This window comes from Macaca mulatta, chromosome 14 (genome assembly GCF_049350105.2).
Source record: "Macaca mulatta isolate MMU2019108-1 chromosome 14, T2T-MMU8v2.0, whole genome shotgun sequence".
Taxonomy (NCBI): Eukaryota; Metazoa; Chordata; class Mammalia; order Primates; family Cercopithecidae; genus Macaca; species Macaca mulatta.
This window is the reverse complement of record NC_133419.1, coordinates 77,113,442-77,132,678: the sequence shown is the minus strand read 5'-3', so window position 1 is coordinate 77,132,678 and position 19,237 is coordinate 77,113,442. Positions and strand designations below refer to the sequence as shown.

At 51.3% G+C, this 19,237-nt stretch overlaps 1 protein-coding gene across 1 annotated transcript in view; it reads left to right on the top strand.

The window, feature by feature from the left end:
• Positions 1-395: 395 nt before the first annotated feature.
• LOC100430188 (guanylate cyclase D-like) overlaps positions 396-19,237 on the top strand; it is a 55,366-nt gene continuing 36,524 nt past the window's right edge. Inside the window, 19 exon segments of the mRNA XM_077964895.1 lie at positions 396-438; positions 551-651; positions 6,094-6,222; positions 6,559-6,719; positions 8,314-8,483; positions 8,548-8,609; positions 10,336-10,517; positions 10,665-10,691; positions 10,693-10,759; positions 10,840-10,927; positions 10,930-10,961; positions 12,285-12,365; positions 14,117-14,145; positions 14,147-14,264; positions 14,505-14,661; positions 14,900-15,049; positions 18,689-18,763; positions 18,766-18,783; positions 18,786-18,826. Of these exon segments, the coding sequence (XP_077821021.1) occupies positions 396-438; positions 551-651; positions 6,094-6,222; positions 6,559-6,719; positions 8,314-8,483; positions 8,548-8,609; positions 10,336-10,517; positions 10,665-10,691; positions 10,693-10,759; positions 10,840-10,927; positions 10,930-10,961; positions 12,285-12,365; positions 14,117-14,145; positions 14,147-14,264; positions 14,505-14,661; positions 14,900-15,049; positions 18,689-18,763; positions 18,766-18,783; positions 18,786-18,826 (1,731 nt within the window).

The following is a 19,237-nucleotide window of genomic DNA, read 5'->3' as shown; positions in this document are numbered from 1 at the left end:
AGTCAGTACAGCCCTTGACACCTGGTATGCAGCCATTAGCCTGGCAAATATTTTCTTTTCCATTCCTATCAGTAAGGAAAAAGAGGTTTGCAGGACAACAGGATGCCTTTATTTATTGTTTTGTTCCCAGAGCTATGTTACGTCTCTAGTTTGCTATCATAATAGAGCTCAAAGGGACCTTGGATCAGCTCAGTATTCCACAGAATATCATGCTGGTTCATTATATTGATGTCATTTTGCTAATTGGATCTGGTGTTTAGGAGGTAGCCAGTATTTTAAATATCCTAGTGATACATGCCAGAGAGAAGGAGGTACACCTTGCAAAAATTCAGGGGGCTGTCATATTGGTGAAGTTCCTAGGGACCCAGTGGAATACCTTTTCTAACGCGAGAAGCATGGAAGGGGACAAACATCACATGGAAGGGGACATAGTGCTTGGTAAGCCCGTTTGGATTCTAGAAGCAACGTATTAGGTTGGTGCAAAAGCAATTGTGGTTTTTGCCATACTTTTATGCCACATTTGGGAGTGTTGTCTTGATCTATTTAACAGGTAGCCCAGAAAGCTGCCAGTTTTCAGTAGATCCCAGGGCTGAACAGCAGATTTGTGCAAGTTGCCCTGCCACCGAACCTTATGACCCAACAGACCCCATGGTATCTGTGGCAGACAGAAATGCAACATGGAGCCTCTTCAACTTCCAACAGGAGAATCACAGCATAGACTGCTAGGCTTTGGGCATAAAGCCATATATATTATTTTTTTTTGTGGACAACTTTCATCCACTTGAAAAACAGTTCTGACTTGCTCCTACTCCTAGTGGAGACCAACTACGACGATGAATACTGAATGACTGTTCTACCAGAATTGACCACTGAATCAGGGGCTATCTGATTCACTGGATCAGAAGACTGGCCATGCATAGAAGCCTTCTATGTTGCCAAGCAGATGGCCCAGACTGCCATAGTACCGTCTCTTATTTTTTGCCACTTCTCCCTCAACTGATACCTGATACCAAAACCATACATGGCGAGTTTCTCATCAGCAGTTGGTAGAGGAGGAAGAAGTCTGGGTCTGGTTCACAGGTGGATATCACGGTATGCTGGTACCAGCCAGAAATGGATGGCAGCTGCATTACCTCTCCAATCAAGGCTGGTCCTGACATACAAGTGGCAGAAGGAAAGCCTCTTGGGCAGGATTTCAGGGGGGCACAGCTAGTTGTCCATTTTGTGCTGAAGGAGAGAGGGCCAGTGGTACTTATTTACTTTGATTCATGGGCAGTTGACAATGGGCTGTCTGGATGGCCACAGTCTTGCTATAAACAAAATTAGAAATTGGTGTCAATGAGGTATGTGGATAGGCCTCTCAGAGCAGTCACAGGTGTGAAGATACACATGCTTCACATGAATGCCCCACCAGTGGGCATCTATGACAGAAATCCTCAAGATTAGGTGGACAAGATGACTTGTGGCTATCAGTCAGCTTCTTTCCATAGCTCCTCCAGTGCTTACTCAATGGCCATGTGGCTGTGGCAGTCAGAATGGAGACTTGCATTGGTTCGACAACTGTACTCACCAAGGCCCATCCAGTTACTTCCACAGCTGAGTGCCCAACCTGCAGATAGCAGAGGCCACTGCTAAGCCCAAAAACCGGCACCACTTCCCTGGGGGGTCAGCCAGTTACTTGGTGACAGTTTGATTATATGAGAGCTCTGCCTTCATAGAAGCAGCAATGCCTTTCTTTCTACTTGTAGAGATAGAAATATAACTGTGTATAGAGTTGCTTTTCTTGCCTACGATGCTTTTGCCAGTAACATCATTCATAGTCTTATAAGAGTGCCCTATGTGTTACTATGTTGTCCTACACAACATTGTCTCTGACCAGGGGAAGCATTTTACTGCAAAGGAACTGAAGCAGTGAGCTCATCTCCTATCACCCAGAAGCATCTGGCTTGACAGAAATGTGGAATGGTCCATCAGGGAATAGCTCAGTTGCCAAATGACCTAGGGGATGGCATCCTGTGCTTCCAAGATGCAGTATATGCCTTATACTAGGGGCCAAGTGGGCCATCTTCCTACAGTCAGAATGGATGGGCTGGGAACCAAGGAACAAAGATAGGAGTGGCCTGTTTCACCATTACCTACAAACTCACCAGAAGAATGTTTCCTGTCTGTGCCCATGGCCTTGGATTCAGTGGTTTGGAGCACCTAGTTCCCAGGGGAGAAACACTCCCTCCAGAGAATGTAGTAATTTTTCCAATGAAATGAAAACTGAAACTATTGCTTGGCCATTTTGGGCTCCTCAGGACTTTGAACCAACGGGCAGAGAAGGGAATTACTGCATCAGCCCAAGTAATCAATTCCAATTATCACAAGGAAATATGGTTGTTGCCTCACAATGGGGACAGGCAGGACCATGACTAGAACCCCATATACTAACTGGGGAGCCATTTAATACTCTCTTGTCCAGTCCTGGTCAATGATAAATGGGGAAACCCAATAAAGACCAGACACAGAGGCTTCAGATCCTTCCATCCATACTAACCAATGGCACATCCATTCAGTGTGTTCTTTGCCCACTGAAATTATAACAATTGTGTAGCAATACGAAAAACACTTCCACAAAGTTATAACATGGCATTATTACCCTTCTTTTTTAAATAGCACCTATCACTTTCAAACACCAAAAATACTTCTACTTAGTTATTATGTTTATTATTTGTTTACTAACACACCTTTCCCTACCCCTGCTAGAAAGTAAGCTCTGTGAGGGGGAAAAATCTTTATTTTTTTGTTTTTTTAGATTTATTTGTTTGTTGATGTAGCTCAAGTGTTTAGAACAGTGCCTGAAACATGGAAGGGAGCAAGAGGGAAACAACAGGAATTAGGGGTGGGAGGTGGGGTGGAGGGAAGGCTGGCCCCTTGGCAGAACCATGGTGAGGACGCTCAGTAAACATTTGTTGAACGAATAAAGTGACATGAAGAAAGTGAAACACAGTAATTGCTTCACAAGGCTGCTGTAAAGGTTCAATGAGATGGGGTATGCATAACCCCTAGCACAGAGCAGATGCTGAGTGCACCTAGTAAAAGCTAACTTCACCTAGGTAGGAAAAAGCAAGTGGAAGAGGAGGCCTGGAGCCCATGGACTGAGGTCTGTATCTCCACCTAAGTGTTCACCCCAGAAGGGAGTGGCCTCCCTTCTGGCCACTATTTCATTATGTGAAGTGAAATAAGTCCAGCACAGAAAGACAAATATTGCATGTTCTCACTCATATGTGGGAGCTTAAAAAGTGGATCTCATGGAGGTGGAAGGTAGAATGATGGTTACCAGAGGCTGGAAATGGAAGTGGGGAGAAGGGGAATGAAGAGAAATTGGTTAAAGGGTACACAAATACAGCTACATAGAAGGAATAAGTTCTAGTGTTCGATAGTGCAGTAGAGAAATTATAGTTAACAGTAATTTATTATGTATTTCAAAATAGCTAGAGAGAAGAATTGTAATGTTCCCAAAACAAAGAAAAGATAAATGTTTGAGGTGATGGATATTCCAGTTACCCTGACTTGATCATTACACATTGTATCCATGAGCAAAGCCCAGACCTACAGTCAGCCCTGCCACTTACCAGCTCTGTGCCCTTGGTCAAATCACCTAACTTCTCTGGGCCATACTTTATAAGATGAGGCTAATAGTAATGCCTGTCTCCATGGGTTGTGTGAATGGTGCCTAGCACAGGGACTGGCACACGGCAGAGGTTCAAATAAAATAAGGGTTTCTTTAGTGCTTGCCCATCCTTCCTCCTGGGAGCCACCCCCAACCAGGTCTGGAGCTGTCCGGAGTGCTGAAGACCTCCCCTCTCTTTCTCCATCCCCCTCTATGTGTCTCTCTTTATTTCATTCCCTCCTTCCTTCCTGCTTGTGGCTCCCCAGAGCACTAGGGTCTGAACAGATCTAATTTTCCAAGTGGCTTCTTCAGGCTCCTGAGAGGGACAGGTAGGGAATGAGCCATGTAGGAGGCTCTTCCCAGGGAGCAGGGTCAGAAAGGGACAGGCAGAGGAGTGGTGATCGTACAAGCTATTGGGGGAAAGGACTCCCTCAGGCCAGAGTCTACTCTGAGAGCTTGACATCTGGGGACCCTGTTGCAGGAACCTTAGGGCCTACCAAAAGGCAACGAGTCAACTCCAATAACACAGAGTGGCAGGTCGGTCTGTGGGGAGCTTGCTCTGGAAGAAGGTAAGAGGCACCAGGTTGGGGGACAGGAGGATGACCCTTTGCTGCAGGGGCTGCAGGACCCCTGACTATGACAGGAATCCCCCATCCCCCTTCCCCAGGTTCCTGTCACCTTCCCTATTTTGGTCATTTATCTGTTAGTGCAGCTAAAGGCATCTTCAACTTTTGGGGATTATGGGGCTGTGGAGTTGACTAACTCCAGGAGCTTGGCTCTATGAGCCAAGCACTCTGTGGCTAATCTTTGGGGCCCATCTCCCCGAGTCTAAAAACACAAATGGTCTCTCCCCAGGAGGATGGCACATAAGTCTATTGTGCCCAGAGATGGAGGCACTAGAGGCTCACACACTCTTGGGAGAAGGGTTGGGAGAGGAGATGTGGCCAGCTTTAGAGACAAAAACCATCCGTCTCTGGATTTTTGTAAACATGTAGAACATCAGAGCTGAATGATCTTTGGAAATCTCAATGTCTAAGCCAAGTTCTTCCTGTACAGCTGGGAAAGCTGAGGCACAGAAAGGGTTGTAGACTCTGTCCCATAAATCAGCGACAGAACTGGGATTAAAAGCCAGCTCCTGCCTTGACCCAGTGCTGGCCTGCTAAGATCTTCAGCCCTCTGTGAGCCCCTGCAGGCCATCCACTGCAGAGTTCTCAGGATACTGAGCGTGGCCAGCAAGACCTCAGGCCAGGGGAGCCTGCTGCAGCTTTGTGGAACTGAGGGCTACGCACACTCCTTTCTGTGCCTGTCTCCCTGTCTGTACACAGATGAATTGATTTAGATGTTTATATCTCCAAGGATCCTTCAGCTCTGATGTTCCAGGTGTCAATAAAAAGAGGTGATTTTTGTCTTTGACTAGGAGGCAGGAAGCCAAGCTCTGGTTCAAGTTCAGTCCTAAGTTTTGGTGAGACCTTGGACAAGTCACTGTCCCACCCAGAGCCACAGTTTCCTCCTCTGTAAAAGGGAGTAAAAAGTCCTTCTCAGGGCCTCTGGGCATGGCGGTGTGTGCCTGTAGTCTCAGCTACTCAGGAGGCTGAGGCAGGAGAATTGTTTACCCGGGAGGAGAAGATAGCAGTAAGCTGAGATCGCGCCATTGCACTCCAGCCTGGGCAACAAGAGCGAAACTCCATCTCAAGAAGAAAGAAAAGAAAAGAAAGAGAGTGGAATAGAAAAAGAGAAGAATAGAATTGAGCAGAATAAACTAAAATAGATAGGAAGAACAGTAGTAACTATGAGACTGCATTGCAGATAGCAAGGGTAAGTGGTTCTGAGAGATGTCCTTTCAAGGTACTCAAGTTCTATACATTCAGCCTCGTGAGTCTACCAGGGTAAAATGTATTTCTTACTGTGGGGCACAGTCTGCCTGACCCTGGCTGTACTCTGGGAACACGGGGAGGATCAGGCTGGGCTCCAGCCACGAGGAGCCTGAGTATGGTGGGAGACAGGTGTGTATGTGTATGCCGGGCAAAGGGGAGCCCAGAGGCTGGAGCTGCGGATCTGCTTGGAGATGTGGAGGGCTTCACAGAAGAGGTGACATTGGACAGGGCCTGACAATGAGAAATTGATTTTTGAGTGGAGCTGACAGGGAAAGGCATTCCAGGCAGAGCACACTCCAGCTAGTGCAAAGGCGTGGAGGTAGCGTGGAGGAAGACTGGGAGAACATCAACAGTTTGGCTCTGCATGGCCAGAGCCTGGCAGCAGTGGGTGGGGAGACCCTCAGACTCCTCCTCCACCCCTGCTGCAGGGGACTGAGCTCCAGCCACGGTGCTGGCTCTCAGGAGCCAGGAGGCAGAGGGGTGAGGGGCACACTCTCTGGAGTCAGATTGAGAGGAGTCCCACTGCCGCCCCCTCCACCCCATCCGGCACTCATGTGACCTCAGGGAAGTCACCAGACCTCTCTGTCCTATGGTTTCTTCATTAATGGCACGAGGCTGATCTACTGCAGACAGCGGGCTCAGGATCGTGCCTTCACACAGCGGCACAGCTTGCAGCCCGCGCTGGCGTTTCCCGTGAGGTGGCTTATTCCCGAGTTGTGTGGAGCAGCTCCCCCGCGTGGCCAAACACAGAACAGCGCTTCCAATCCTTAAGAGAAAGGGCGTTTTGGGAAGTTGGCCCAGCAGAGCAGATGAGACAAAGTCCTGGCTTCTGTTTCCACTCAGTCCTGGTGGGCCTCTCTTTGAGGACCTCCGGCACTATCTAAGACATGGAGGGGTGGGCTTGTGGCCCCCACAGTATGGGCCCCCAGAGGCTCAGATGAAGCCAGGACTCCAGGCTCTGAAGTCCATGTGATGAGGGGTCTTCAGGCTCCAGCAAGGAGACCCTCAGCCTTCCTGGGTTTTCTGCAGAAAGGGAGTGTAGTGGGAACCCAGGCCACGTCCCAAACAAGTGGTGGCCCTTTTGTGGCTGTCATTGCCATGCTGGTCAGGACCCAAGCGGGGAAGACAGAAAAGATGCAAAGGAAGTCCATTGTGGACCCCGACCTTGGCAAGGGCTCTCTTCTGTCCTGGTGCCTGGGGGTGAAATTGGCAGCTTTATTATTCGGGGCTGCTTCTCTTACTAAGGTCAAGATGAATGTATCCGTGTCTACTTAGACCTTAAGGATGCCACTCAGGACCAAGGTTAAGATTACAAGCGGATGATGATAAGCAAAATGCGGTCTATCATACAGTGAGTATTACACAGTCACGAAAAGGAATGAAGTACTGAGGTATGCTGCAATAAAGACGAACCTGGAAAGCATTACTCTAAGTCAAGGAAGCCAGACACAAGCCAGGCACGGTGGCTCACACCTGTAATGCCAGCACTTTGGGAGGCCCGGGAAGGGGGTGTGGATCACAAGGTCAGGAGTTCGAGACCAGTCTGACCAACATGGTAAAACTCCGTCTCTACTAAAAATACAAAAATTAGCTGGAATACAAAAATTAGCCAGGTGTGGTGGCAGGCGCCTGTAATCCCAGCTGCTCAGGAGGCTGAGGCAGGAGAATCTCTTGAACCCAGGAGGCAGAGGTTGCAGTGAGCTGAGATCATGCCACTGCACTCCAGCCTGGGTGACAGAGTGAGACCCTGTCAAAAAAAGAAGCCACGCACAAAGTACCATGTATTATGTACATTTGTATGACATGTCCAGAATAAGCAAATCCACAGAGACAAAAAGCAGATTCATGGTTGACTGGGGTTGAGGAAGGGAGGAATGGGGAGCAACTGCTAATGGATTTATTTTTGGGGTGATAAAAGTGTTCTATAAGTAAATTGTATTGATGGTTACATAACTTGGTGAATATACTAAAACCACCTAGTTGTACATTTTTAAAAGAATGAATTTTATGATATGTGAGTATCTCAATTTAAAATAATTCTTTAAAAAAGAACAAAAAAGGATTATAAGCTGGGAGCCAACCTGCCTGGGTTCAAATTCTAGCTGTACCACTGTGGTGGTTATGAGTCCTGGGCAACTCCCCAACTGCTCCTCTAGAAAAACAGAGATAATGGTCAACATGCTTCTTAGTGCTGTTGTAACACTGAATGACAAAATGTTTGAGAAGGTTCTTTAGGACAACACAGAGAAAGCTGTCAACAGCCAAGTGTGGAGGCTCACACCTGTAATCCCAGCTCTCTTGGAGGCTGAAGTGGAAGGATTGCTTAAACCCAGAAATGTGAGGCTGCAGTGAGACATGATTGCACCACTGCACTCCAGCCTGGGCAACAGAGCAAGACCCTGTCTCAGAAAAAGAAAGAAAGAAAGAAACCATCAATACGTATTAGCAATTGTCAGGGCCAATGGGGTTGGGTAGGGCAGGATGCTGGTCAAAATGATTGGGCAGACAGGCCGGGAAGGCCATATTAATACAAATCTATCCTCCATTAAAGGGATATTTTTCATCAGATCAAACTCAGATTTGGTGGCCTTGGCTGTTATTGTTATGGGGCAGATTAAAGGAAAATTCTACCTTTGCTAGACCAGTGGGGGTGGGGGTGGGGTGGCAGCAGAGCGGGTGCCCGGGAGTTCTGAGCAGCTCTCCAGGGCTAGAGAACTGTGGGCTTCAGGGCAGACCACAGTGGAACTGGGCCTGCAAAGGTGACTCTGCCATCTCTGTCCCCAGTTGTGGTGCTTGGATGCACTTGGCAGTGCTAGCGGGCTTGGAGATGACCACCCTGCTGAGCCGTGCCTGGGCTGAGGGCCTGATGGATGGGAGATTGGTCTTCCTGCCCTATGACACGCTGCTCTTCTCCCTGCCTTACTGCAACCACTCCTACCTGTCTCTCAGCACTGGTGGGCCCTCGTGGGAGGCCTATGATGCAATGCTCACCCTTCAGCCTAGAGTCTGGCCCCATAGACAAGGCCTTTGCTGCTGCCTGGCCCGATGGAGAGGCAGCTGCCCACCTGGGGCCAGAGCAGGTGGGTATGCTTCAAGTGCAGACCCCCGTATGCCTTGAGTGTGGGCCCAGGAGCAGGGGTGCATGGGCTCAGGCCCATCTCCACCATGGGCACATGGCCTCTTTTGGACAAAGCATCTCTCTGCCTAGTCCCTGGGTGTGGTCAATCTCTTTCTCCTTCTTGTGTACGTATATGTATATGTATATGTATATGGCTTTTACCATGAGGTGGCTTATGTATGTATATGTGTATGTCTGCAGTAGTCCCCCTTATCCAATGGGACATGTTCCCAGACCCCCAACGGATGCCTGATGCCGTGGATGGTACCAAACTCTATATATGCTGTGTTTCCTATACCCACATACCTATAATAAAGTCTAATTTATAAATTAGGCATGGTAAGACATTAACAACAATAACTAAATAATAAAATAGAACAATTATAACAATATACTGTAATACAAGTTAGTGGATGTTGTCTTTCTGCCTCTTTCAAAATATCTTAGTATTTTGAGACCCTGATTGACTGTGGGTAGCTGAAACCACGGAAAGGGAAATTGCAGATAAGGGGGGACTCCCGCACGTCTCTGTCTGTCTCTGTTCTTCCCCGTATCACTCACCTTTTTGTCCTGCCTTGTTCAGTGCTCCTCTGTATCTCTTCTGCTTCTATTTATCTATCTCCAGCCCTCTCAGTCCCTGAAATTCTCATTTCTGGCCCAGCTGCTCTTTCTCTTGCCCGCATTTCTCCTCTCCTGGCTCTGCATCTCTCTAGCAAATGACAGAGATCAGAACGGGAAAGTGTGGGGAGCGCAGGAGAGTGGGAGAGAGGGAGGATTTTCTCTAGTCATTGCTGTGAATCTGAAGTGTTATGGTGGAGGACACAGCTGCTGGCCTGGCTTGGCTTACAGGACTCAGTGAACTTGGGTCTTCTGGGGATGCCCACTTCTTGGTGTTAAGAAGACTGTAGTGCCTGGAGGTGGTGACAGGGATGTGGGTGCTGATAGTGGCCATTCAGGCAGTCATCCATCTGACGGATGTGGACTGAGTCCCTCTCATGTGCCATTACGTCTGGTGTCAGGAAGACAGTGGCAAACAAGACAGACCTGGCCTTTAAAGAGTTTCTATTCTGTCAGGGGGAGACAGCAGGCAATAACCAAATAACCAGATAACTAAATTCACGTAGTGATAATGCCACCGAGAAAACAGAACAGGATACAGTGATAGAGGAGCGGGATGGAGTAGTGGCCAACAAGAGCTAGATGGGCAGGGAAGCGCACTTGAGGGGTGGCACTTGAGCTGAGCTCCAAATGGTAAGGAAGCAGCTAGATGAGGATCTGGATGAAGAGCAACCAGTCAGGGGAAGCAGCAAGTGCAAAGGGCCTGAGGCAGAGCGAGCTCCAGTTGATGGAGGAAAAGGAAGGAGGGAGTGTGGAGTGGCTGAGGTGTCATGGGTGATGAGACAAGAATTTGAGATGAGCTTGGGGCCTGAGCAGGTGAGGCTTTATGGGCCACAAGGAGTCTGAACTTATTGTAAGTAAAATGGGACTTGTCAAGGCCCTGGCTGCCTCCTGAGAAGATCCGTTTGAGACTTGAGGAAGAAGCCCACGACCCTGGACGTGCTCCACACCCTGAGCTTCAGGCTCCCATCTGTACAGTGAGGGGGTTGGCCAGAACGACTCCCAGGGGCCCTCCAGCTTTGAAAACAATTCTCCCTGGGGTCTACATTCCTCTGCGTCCCTGAATCCAGACCATCCCTGAGTCTCAGGCGTATCTGGAGGCGGGCAGCCTTCCACCCCCAGCCCTCTCTGGCTGCTGCATGAGGACTCTTGGCAACTTGGGAATGGTGCAACCGGGGACCAGCAGATGCATCAGGCCCAGGGGTTCCAGACCTGAGCCCGAGGCAGAGGGGCTGCATGGAGACAATGTTCAGTGCCCTCCCGGCCCGGCTGGGACTGACAGGGAGACAGAAATGGAAACGGGGAGAGGAAAGGTGACATCTCTGAGTCAGAGGCCAGACTGATGCTGGGAGGGGCGATGGCATCACTCCCACTGCCCTGCCCCCTCTCTCGCCTCCAGATTGGGCATCCAGCAGCTGCAGCTGGTGTGGGCGCCACCAGATCCTGCTGACAGCCCAGGAGCTCACCTTCATCCATTCGCCCCTGAACAGATGGGTGGGTAGGGCCGGGGCTGAGTTGAGCGGACAGTAGACAGAGGCCCAGTGTGCGCTCCTGATCACACCTGCTCCCTCCAGAGGCTGCATGTGAATGATGAATGGGGAATTGTGGCAGATGGTGGGAGCCTGAGATCAGTGGCCCGGGGATCAGCAAAGAGTCTGCCAGCCCCCAGGAACCCACCAGTGTGGCCGTGTACCAAGCGAGGGCCTCTGCCACCCCCATGCCCAGGCCTAGGCAGTCAGTTTGGGAGAAGCCGAGGGAGCCTCTGTATGGCCTACTTCTGTTACAGACTGAGAAACTGAGGCCCGGATAGGAGCAGTGCCTTTCCTGGGTCACTTGGCAAACTGGCAGCAGGGCTAGGAGTGGGAAGTAGGACCCCAACTCCTGGCCCAGCATGGTTCATGACCTGACCTGAAGGAACAACCAGGTCCCAGGCACTTGGCCCTTGGTGCTGCCGATGCGGTTCACCCCAGGGCCTCTCTTAGGGACCAAGGCCAGCCTAGTTCACCCTCCTGTCTGCTTAGGTAAGGTGAGATCCTGGGTCTCCCAGGCCCTGATGTGTGGGGGGCAGCACCCAACCCGGGATAGCCTCGGGCAGAGCCGGGGTCGCCAGCTGGCAGGGAGGCTGGGCGGTCAAAGGTGAGCTCAGCGAGATCTCAGGATGCTGGGGATGCCGCCATTTCTCAGGTGCTGTCGTTCTGAAGTTCAACAATTCATGGATGCTACAATTCACCGACACCAAGACTCTCACGGTAGCTGAGCCAGGCTAGGTGTTTCTACAGAGGCGACATGAGCTGCTTGCTCTTTCTTCTCTACCTGTCCCCTGAGGGAATTCCATCTTTTTTTCTTTTCTGCTGCAAGGAGGCTTTCATGGTGTACAAAGAGTGTTTTGTCTGCTTCTCTGAGTTGGCTGACGGGCTGTAGGTGAGGCTGAGAAGGCAAAACCCATCAGTGATGGAAGAGAGAAGGCCAGGGTTATAGCTAGCTTTGGGCCAGGCCAAGGCAAGGGTAGAGCCCCCATCTGAGACCCCTCCTCTCCCACCGGCCTTTCTCTCCTCCCCATGAATCCCTGGGTCACAGAGCCCCCCACCCAAGCAGTTCACAGGGCTAGGGGTGTCATGAGGGCCTGAGGCCTGCAGGGCAAAGCTGATCTGTAGACCAGGGGCCAGCATACTTGACATGCACCATCTCAGTAAACCCCTGAGATGTGGGTGGGCGCTATCATCCTCACTTTACAGATTTGGAACCTGCAGCTGAGAGAACTGAAGTCACCCACTCCAGGTCACAGAGCTGGAAAGTGATGGTGTCAGGACTGGAACTGGAATCCTTCAGCCAAAGCCCGGCTCCCGGCTCTGCCTGGGTTATAGCAAATGTTTCCACTTACCAGGCTGTGCCTGGCTCAGAACACACAGAAGGAATGCATTGATGGGGAAGAAACTGAGATGAGAGAGGTAGAGGGGTTTTCCTGAGGTCCCACAGCTGAGGAGCAGCAACAGCTAACCTCTTGCTCTTCCTTGAATAGGGAGACTGGGTGTGGCTGAAGAAGTGTGAAGTGGGCTAAGACCTGGAACTGCACCTGAGCTGCCTCAGCCTCCTGAGGAAGGCAGGGCTGTAGAGGGCACAGAGGGTGGGTGGGGAGCAACGCTGCTCAGGAGACCCTTACTGGTCCAGATTGGTCTCAAAGAGGAAGTTATTCTTGCCATCATGATCCTGCCCATTGCCAGTGCCTCAATCACAGTAATTCACTATTGCTGTCACTGTCCCATGCCAGCATCCTTAAAGCCACATCACCACCCCATAACCCACAGTCCCCATAACCACCAGGGCACAGTGCCCTCCATCAATGCCCTCGCATGACAACTCATCATGAAGGGACCTCATCCTGCAGCCCCCTCCCTCCACCCATCATTTCTTTTATTTGCTGTTTACTGAGCATAAATTATGTGCCAGGCACTTATGTGCAGTGTTCTGGGCTTTGGGGATACAGAGTGGAGAAGAGAGACAAAGTCCCCTCCCTCAGGGAGATCCTAAGCACCTGTCATCACTAACCACATAAGCATTTTCACCCCCAAGATCGTCACCATCCTGAGAGGCACTGAGGGACAGAGACAGAGCATGAGACTTGAGTCAGGAAGATCCAGGTGAAATCTTGCCTCCACAGAACTCTTAGCTTCCCTGTAAAATGGAGCTAGTGATAGTCACCTTCTGGGGGATTATGATTGCAGAGAACACATGAAATAACCTAGAACTCTTCCTGGCAACACATGAAATAACCTAGAACTCTTCCATGCTTTCGATACATGGGGAATTTTATTGATATCTCCAATATCACCACAGTCTGAAATAAAGTTCAGAAGGATTAAGACACTGGAAGTTAAGTTAGGCATTTCCCAGTGGGCATCTTGCAATGTATGTGAGTAGATTTTTTTTTTTTTTTTTTTTTTTTTGAGACAGGATCTTGCTCATTCGCCCAGGCTGGGGTGCAGTGGCTGGATCTCAGCTCACTACAACCTCCAGCTCCCAGTCTCAAGCAATCCTCCCACCTCAGCCTCCCAAGTAACTGGGATTATGGGTGTGCACCACCATGCCCAGCTAATTTTTATATTTTTAGTAGAGACAGGGTTTCACCATGTTTGCCAGGCTGGTCTCGAACTCCTGGCTTCAAGGGATCTGCCATTCATCTACCTATTGACTCATTCACCCATTCACCACCCACTCACCAACCACTCATCCACTCACCCATCCATCCATCCACCCATTCATCCACCCACCCATCCACCCATCCATCTATCCACCCACTCACCAACCATGCAACCACCTATCCACAAACCACCCATCCACCTACCCAACAACTCACCGACCCACCAACCGCCCATCCACCTACTGACCAATCACCCACCAACCCATCCATCCACCCAGCCACCCACCCATTCACTCATCCATCCACCCACCCACCCATCTACCCAGCAGCCCACCAGGTACCCATTCACCCAACCATTCACCCATCACCCATCCACCCATCAACTACCCACCCACCCATCTACCTGCCTACCCACCAGCTACCCACCCACCCATCCACCCACCCATCCACCCACCCATCCATCCATCTATCCATCCACCACCCACCACCATCTATCCATGCATACATTCATCCATCCATCCTCCATCCATCCCTCACCACCCACCTGTTCATCCATCTGTCTGTCCATCTATCCATTCATTCAACATTTCTGATGCCTCTCCATGCTTAGCCTTGTGTTTGGTGCTAAGTGCAGGTGGCCTAGATGTGGATTGCACCTGGTCCAGCCCTCGAAGGCCCCCTGGGAGCTGCTAAGGTGCCCATTTCCCTGACAGATGTGGGAGCTGCAGTGTGAGAACGTCACCACTGGGCTTTTTCGTGACCCCTGGGGTCAGTGCTCTGGTTCTGGAGAACCTGCTGCGGAACGAGGCTCTGCACCTAGACTGGACCTTCAAGGCCTCCCTGCTGCTGGATTTGATCTGCGTGAGATCCCTCCCTGGGCCTGGCACTGCAGGCAAGTGGGGAGGACAGGGAGATAGGAGATGCTCGGATTTCCCACAGCTGGGCTCTTTCAGCTTTGTCTAACCCAGGGATGTCCAAACAGCATGGCCACAGGTAAACGGGGAGGCAGGAAGGCTTTCTGGGGCCTCTGGGAATTCCGAGAGAACCAGGTTTCCTCTCTTTCGTTACAGATCCAATGGACCCCCATTATGTCCATCTTAGGGCATGAGGTATCTGCACCACTGATGTTTCCCTCCTGGCTGCCTCAAGTCCCAAAACTGTGTGGTGGACAGACACTTTGTGCTCAAGGTCACTGACCATGGTTATGCAGAGCCCCTGGACACTCAGCAGGCTCCCCAACCCTGGCCAGCCCCCGAATGTCAGCTCAGCGCAGGGGGCTGCCAGTAGGTTTTGGGGCCTCTGTTTAACCAGGTGTTTGTAAGGTCGGGGGAGAGGGCAATCTCCAGTCCTCTGGCACTGGTGACCTTGAGTTGATCACTTCTCCTCTCTGAGCAAGCTATAGGCTCTTTACCTGTGAATTGGGGAGAATAGATATGCCCGGCCTGGCTTGGATGGTCAGTAGGTGATGGTGGCGTGACCCTGCCCTATGATTGCAGAGCTGCTATGGGCAGCTCCTGAGCTGCTGCCGAGGCCTGGGTGCCCTGGGTGGGGCACCCTCACAGGGGACATCTTCAGCACTGCCATCATCCTGCAGGAGGTGCTGCCTCGGGACCCACCCTACTGCTCCTCGGGATTCCCAGTGGAAGGTAGGCACCCTCCTCCCCCTCCTTGGCTGTCCTTGGCTAGAGTCTCTGACTAGTGGGAAGCTCTATGGCAATCAGGAAATCTGGGCCTGAAAATAACCACATAGACACGCACGCCTAAAGTCTGACCATGAGAACTTGACTTAAGCTGGGCTGCCTTCAGCAACTCTGCCAGAATAGCAGCTGACCCACTCCAGGGGCTAAGGACGTTGCGCTCTGGGTGAAAATTTCCATCCCGCCTTCCTCCCCAGTGTCACCGCCATGCCTGTAGGTGCTCATGCCCCGACTGCACCTCCCCTCCATGCCCAGCACAGGCTACACAGAGCTCAGCCCTACTCCAGCTGTGTCACTGTCTTACTCTGTGACTTTACGCAAACCGCTTACCCTCTCTGAGCCTCAATGTTCTCATCTATAAATGGGAATCCAATAACAAATGTGCCAGATCCCCAGTCCCGTGACCAATGTGGCCAGGCTGCTCAATACCAGGGGGCTTCGTTACCTGCCCAGGCAGGCTCCTTCAGAGCTTCTCTGTCCTCACACTTCTGGCTCCCCAGGATAACCACTGGCTGCTTCCCCATCATCACCTGGCCTGTACACACTTTATCTCTTCCAGCCCCAGGGCCAGGGCCCAACTCCAGAAATGTTTCCTCCCCTCTGTGCTCTCTGTCCGGGCTCCCTGGACCCCAGACTGCTCTTTCTGTCATCCTCCTGCTGCCTCTTCCCAGTCCCAGGGACCTGGTACTCCACAGACACCTGGGCACCTTGGCCCACAGTGCAGACCAGTACAGAGCTGAGCCCACCATCAGATCCTACCCCAATGGATAATCTTTAACTCACAGGAGGCCTAGCCCCACTGCCTTTCTCCACCACAGCACTGCCCCATGAATAATGAGCATTCCAGGCCCAAATTTATGAGGTGGAGGAGTGGGAAGAAGGGGGGCTTTGTCAGACCATTTGTTCAACACTCCTTGGCTGCCTCCCCATCCTCTGCCTCTGAGGAGGGAAGGGCTGGCCAGATGGGATCTGCAAACCATGCCACCAGTGCAAGGCACTCCAGGCCTCGCTCCGTCCAGCTTTGGGTGCAGGGACCCAGGCCTGGAATGCTCTGGCCACCCGTGAGGAGGCTGTCAGCCTAGGGCCCACTGCTTCCTGCTGTGTGCTTTCCTTGGCCTCAGGGAGTACAGGGCTCAAGCCACAGGCTCCAGGGAACACCAACCTAAGCCCAGCTCCACACCAACTTGCCTCATGACCTTGAGTAAATCCCTTTTAGGCTCCAAGCCTCAGTCTTCTCATCTGTAAAATGGGAACCATGATGTCTGCCTTCCAGAACAACTGTGAGGATTCAGTGAAATGCTGTAAACAAAGCGCCTGGCATGCAGTGGGAGCTCAATAAATCTCTGTGAGGTGATGTTAGGAGTGTGCTAAGGGGGGTCCCAGGTTCCCTCCTGACTCTAACATCTCTTTAGGATCCTGTGGATGGGGGGGTCACTTTGCAGTTCCCAAGGCACTTTCATGTGCATGATACCATTTGACAACCCTGGGAGGTATCGCCCCTTTTTTAGAGTTAAGTGAGACTCAGAGAGGAGAAGGGATTTCTCAGAGGGGAAGCTGTGGACCTGGGATTGGGTGGACATCCCTGGTCCAAGCTCAGTGTTCTAAAATCTCTTGGAGTCATCTGTGGGGCACCCTCTTAGAGCCCAGCCAGGTCCGGCCAGAGCTGGACGCTCAGACTCCTCCCTCAGCCCTCAGCACTGTCCGTCAATCATGGCTATGTCTGGGCTGCGGACAGCATGCCTGGTGCAGTGTGGGGAGCATGAGACCTGGCCTGGCCTGGGGCAGGGGTTCCCAGCATGTTCACATATGAAGACTCCATTTTAATGTCAAAAATGGTTAGAGCCTCACATGCTACTATTTGACTTCTAATATCCACTAACTGAGAACATACCCAGTGATAAAATCTGCTGTGAAATCAGCAACACTTTGAAATGGGTTTGTATTGTATTCATTACAGTGCCATCTGCATACCTTTGAAAAACAGCAGTACATGTGTGCATGTGGTGTATGGTTGGTTCCATCAGCACACAGTCCTTTGTAAGCACATACGACTTCCCAGATCCCACACTCTGGGGCCCTCAGGGTCTAACGCCTGTAGGCTGGGAACCTCTGGGCAGAGGAGATCGTGCAGGCTGGGTGCAAACCAGGCCCAGGTCTAGTGTCTGCTTTTGACTGGCCCTATGTAGGTACCTGATTTCACTCCCAGGAACCTCAGTTTCCCTGTCTGTAGAATGGGATGGTGACTCCTGCACTATCCCCAACAAGGCCAAAAAGGGATGGGAAGGGGACTGAAACCCAGAAAGAAACTTCTCCTCTCTGGCTCCAAGGGCTCCCACCTCCCTCACTCACGAGAGGAGGATCCCAGCCATCCTCGGAGGAGATTAACCCATTCTGCTTTGCGACAACCCTTGCAAGTACATAATGTGGTTGTGCCCGTCTTCCAGGTGAGGAAGCTGAGGCTCAGAGAGGTGATGCGCCTTGTGTGGACCGTAAATGGGTCATCTGAAGTCCCGCTCTGATCTGTGGACTCCAGAGCCTGAGCTCGGTGTCAGCCCCTCTTCCTCCCAGCCTACTTTAGAATCGCTCGGCTCCCCATGGCTCTCCAGCAGCCCCCCGAGGCAGGGGTTATTTCCATCAGTTGTTAGGTGGGGAAATTGAGGCTTAGAGTCACAGCAGAACTAGAACACTGACTTAGCCTGGTGTGGAGACAGGATGACGCGTGGCCAGGTTTTCTTGAGTACAGAATCATAATGATGATGATAATGATAAGCAGGCAGTGTCGTTCACACCTGTGGGGAACCGGCACGCCAGTATCTGAGTGGCAGGGCTGCAGGAAAAAGCTGCACTGTCAAGGTTTCAAGATCATTGGTGGTCATCGTTGGCAACAGAGTAGCGGCAGTTGTTGTGGGGCCTGAGTGTGGGGGAGAGTCTGCCAGGTGCCGGGCACCTAACATCCATCATCTTCTACCTCAGCACTCTTCTCAGGAAGGCAGTTTATTCAAGACCAGCCTGACTAACATGGAAAACCCCGTCTTTACTAAAAATACAAAATTAGTTGGGCATGGTGGCGCATGCCTGGAGGCTAAGGCAGGAGAATCCCTTGAATCTGGGAGGCGGAGGTTGCTGTGAGCCGAGATCACACCATTGCACTCTAGCCTGGACAACAAGAGCGAAACCCCGTCTCAAAAACAAAAAACAAACAAACAAAAAAAACAGAAAAGAAAAGAAAAAAGAACGCAGTTTATTATGCTCATTTCACAGATCGGGAGACTGAGGCTCAGAGAGATCATTTCTCCACCATCCCCTAGTATTGTGATGGCAGATACAGAATTCAAAACCAGCTCGCAGTTCTCCTGGCTCCCAGTCTGAGACCCTTTCCTTGGCCACACCCAGGGTAGACCCAGGAGAGCAGCAATGCTGCGTCCACTGGCCAGCCATACCCTGGACACAGGAGCTGAGGAATATCCTCAGGCCCAGAACCTGGCACTGCTGTAAGCCTACCCTGCCCACACTCTCAGGATCTGAGGCCAGGCTCCTTTCATGACCCTTCCCAGAACCCCAGGCCCACCCACATGGTGTTTGTTGCAGAAATCATCAGGAGGGTGGCATCTCCCCCTCCTCTGTGCTGGCCGCTGGTGACCCCTGATCACAGGCCACATGAGTGCTGAAGCAGTGCTGGGAGGAGCTCCAGAGGACAGACCTAGCGTGGACCAGATCTACAGCCAGGTGAGTGCTCCCCAGAGGAGTGGGTGCTCACAAAAAATGGCACATTTGTTCAGCTCACTTAGCCTACTGCAAGCCCTGTGCTTTCCCTGGGACCTGGAAAGTCATGCAGTAAGAGGCAACTGCCCAGCGCTGTCACCCCTGAGGTCTGCCCTTTAAGGAGAGCTTTCTCAGGACCACCGGTTCCAGGGACATTTATCCCCTGCCTTCCTGAGTGTCAAGCCCCATGCTAAGGGCCATGCTTCCCTCCTTTCATCCTCGCCACAGCCCTCTGAAGAAACAGTGTTAGTTTCTTGGCTTCATGGGAGAGAAATGAGGCCTGGAGAGGCGGGGGCACTTGCCCAAGGTAACTGAGTGAGTGAAAGGTGGGGCTGGAGTCCAACCCAGGTCTGTCTGCAGAGCTGTGCCAGCAAC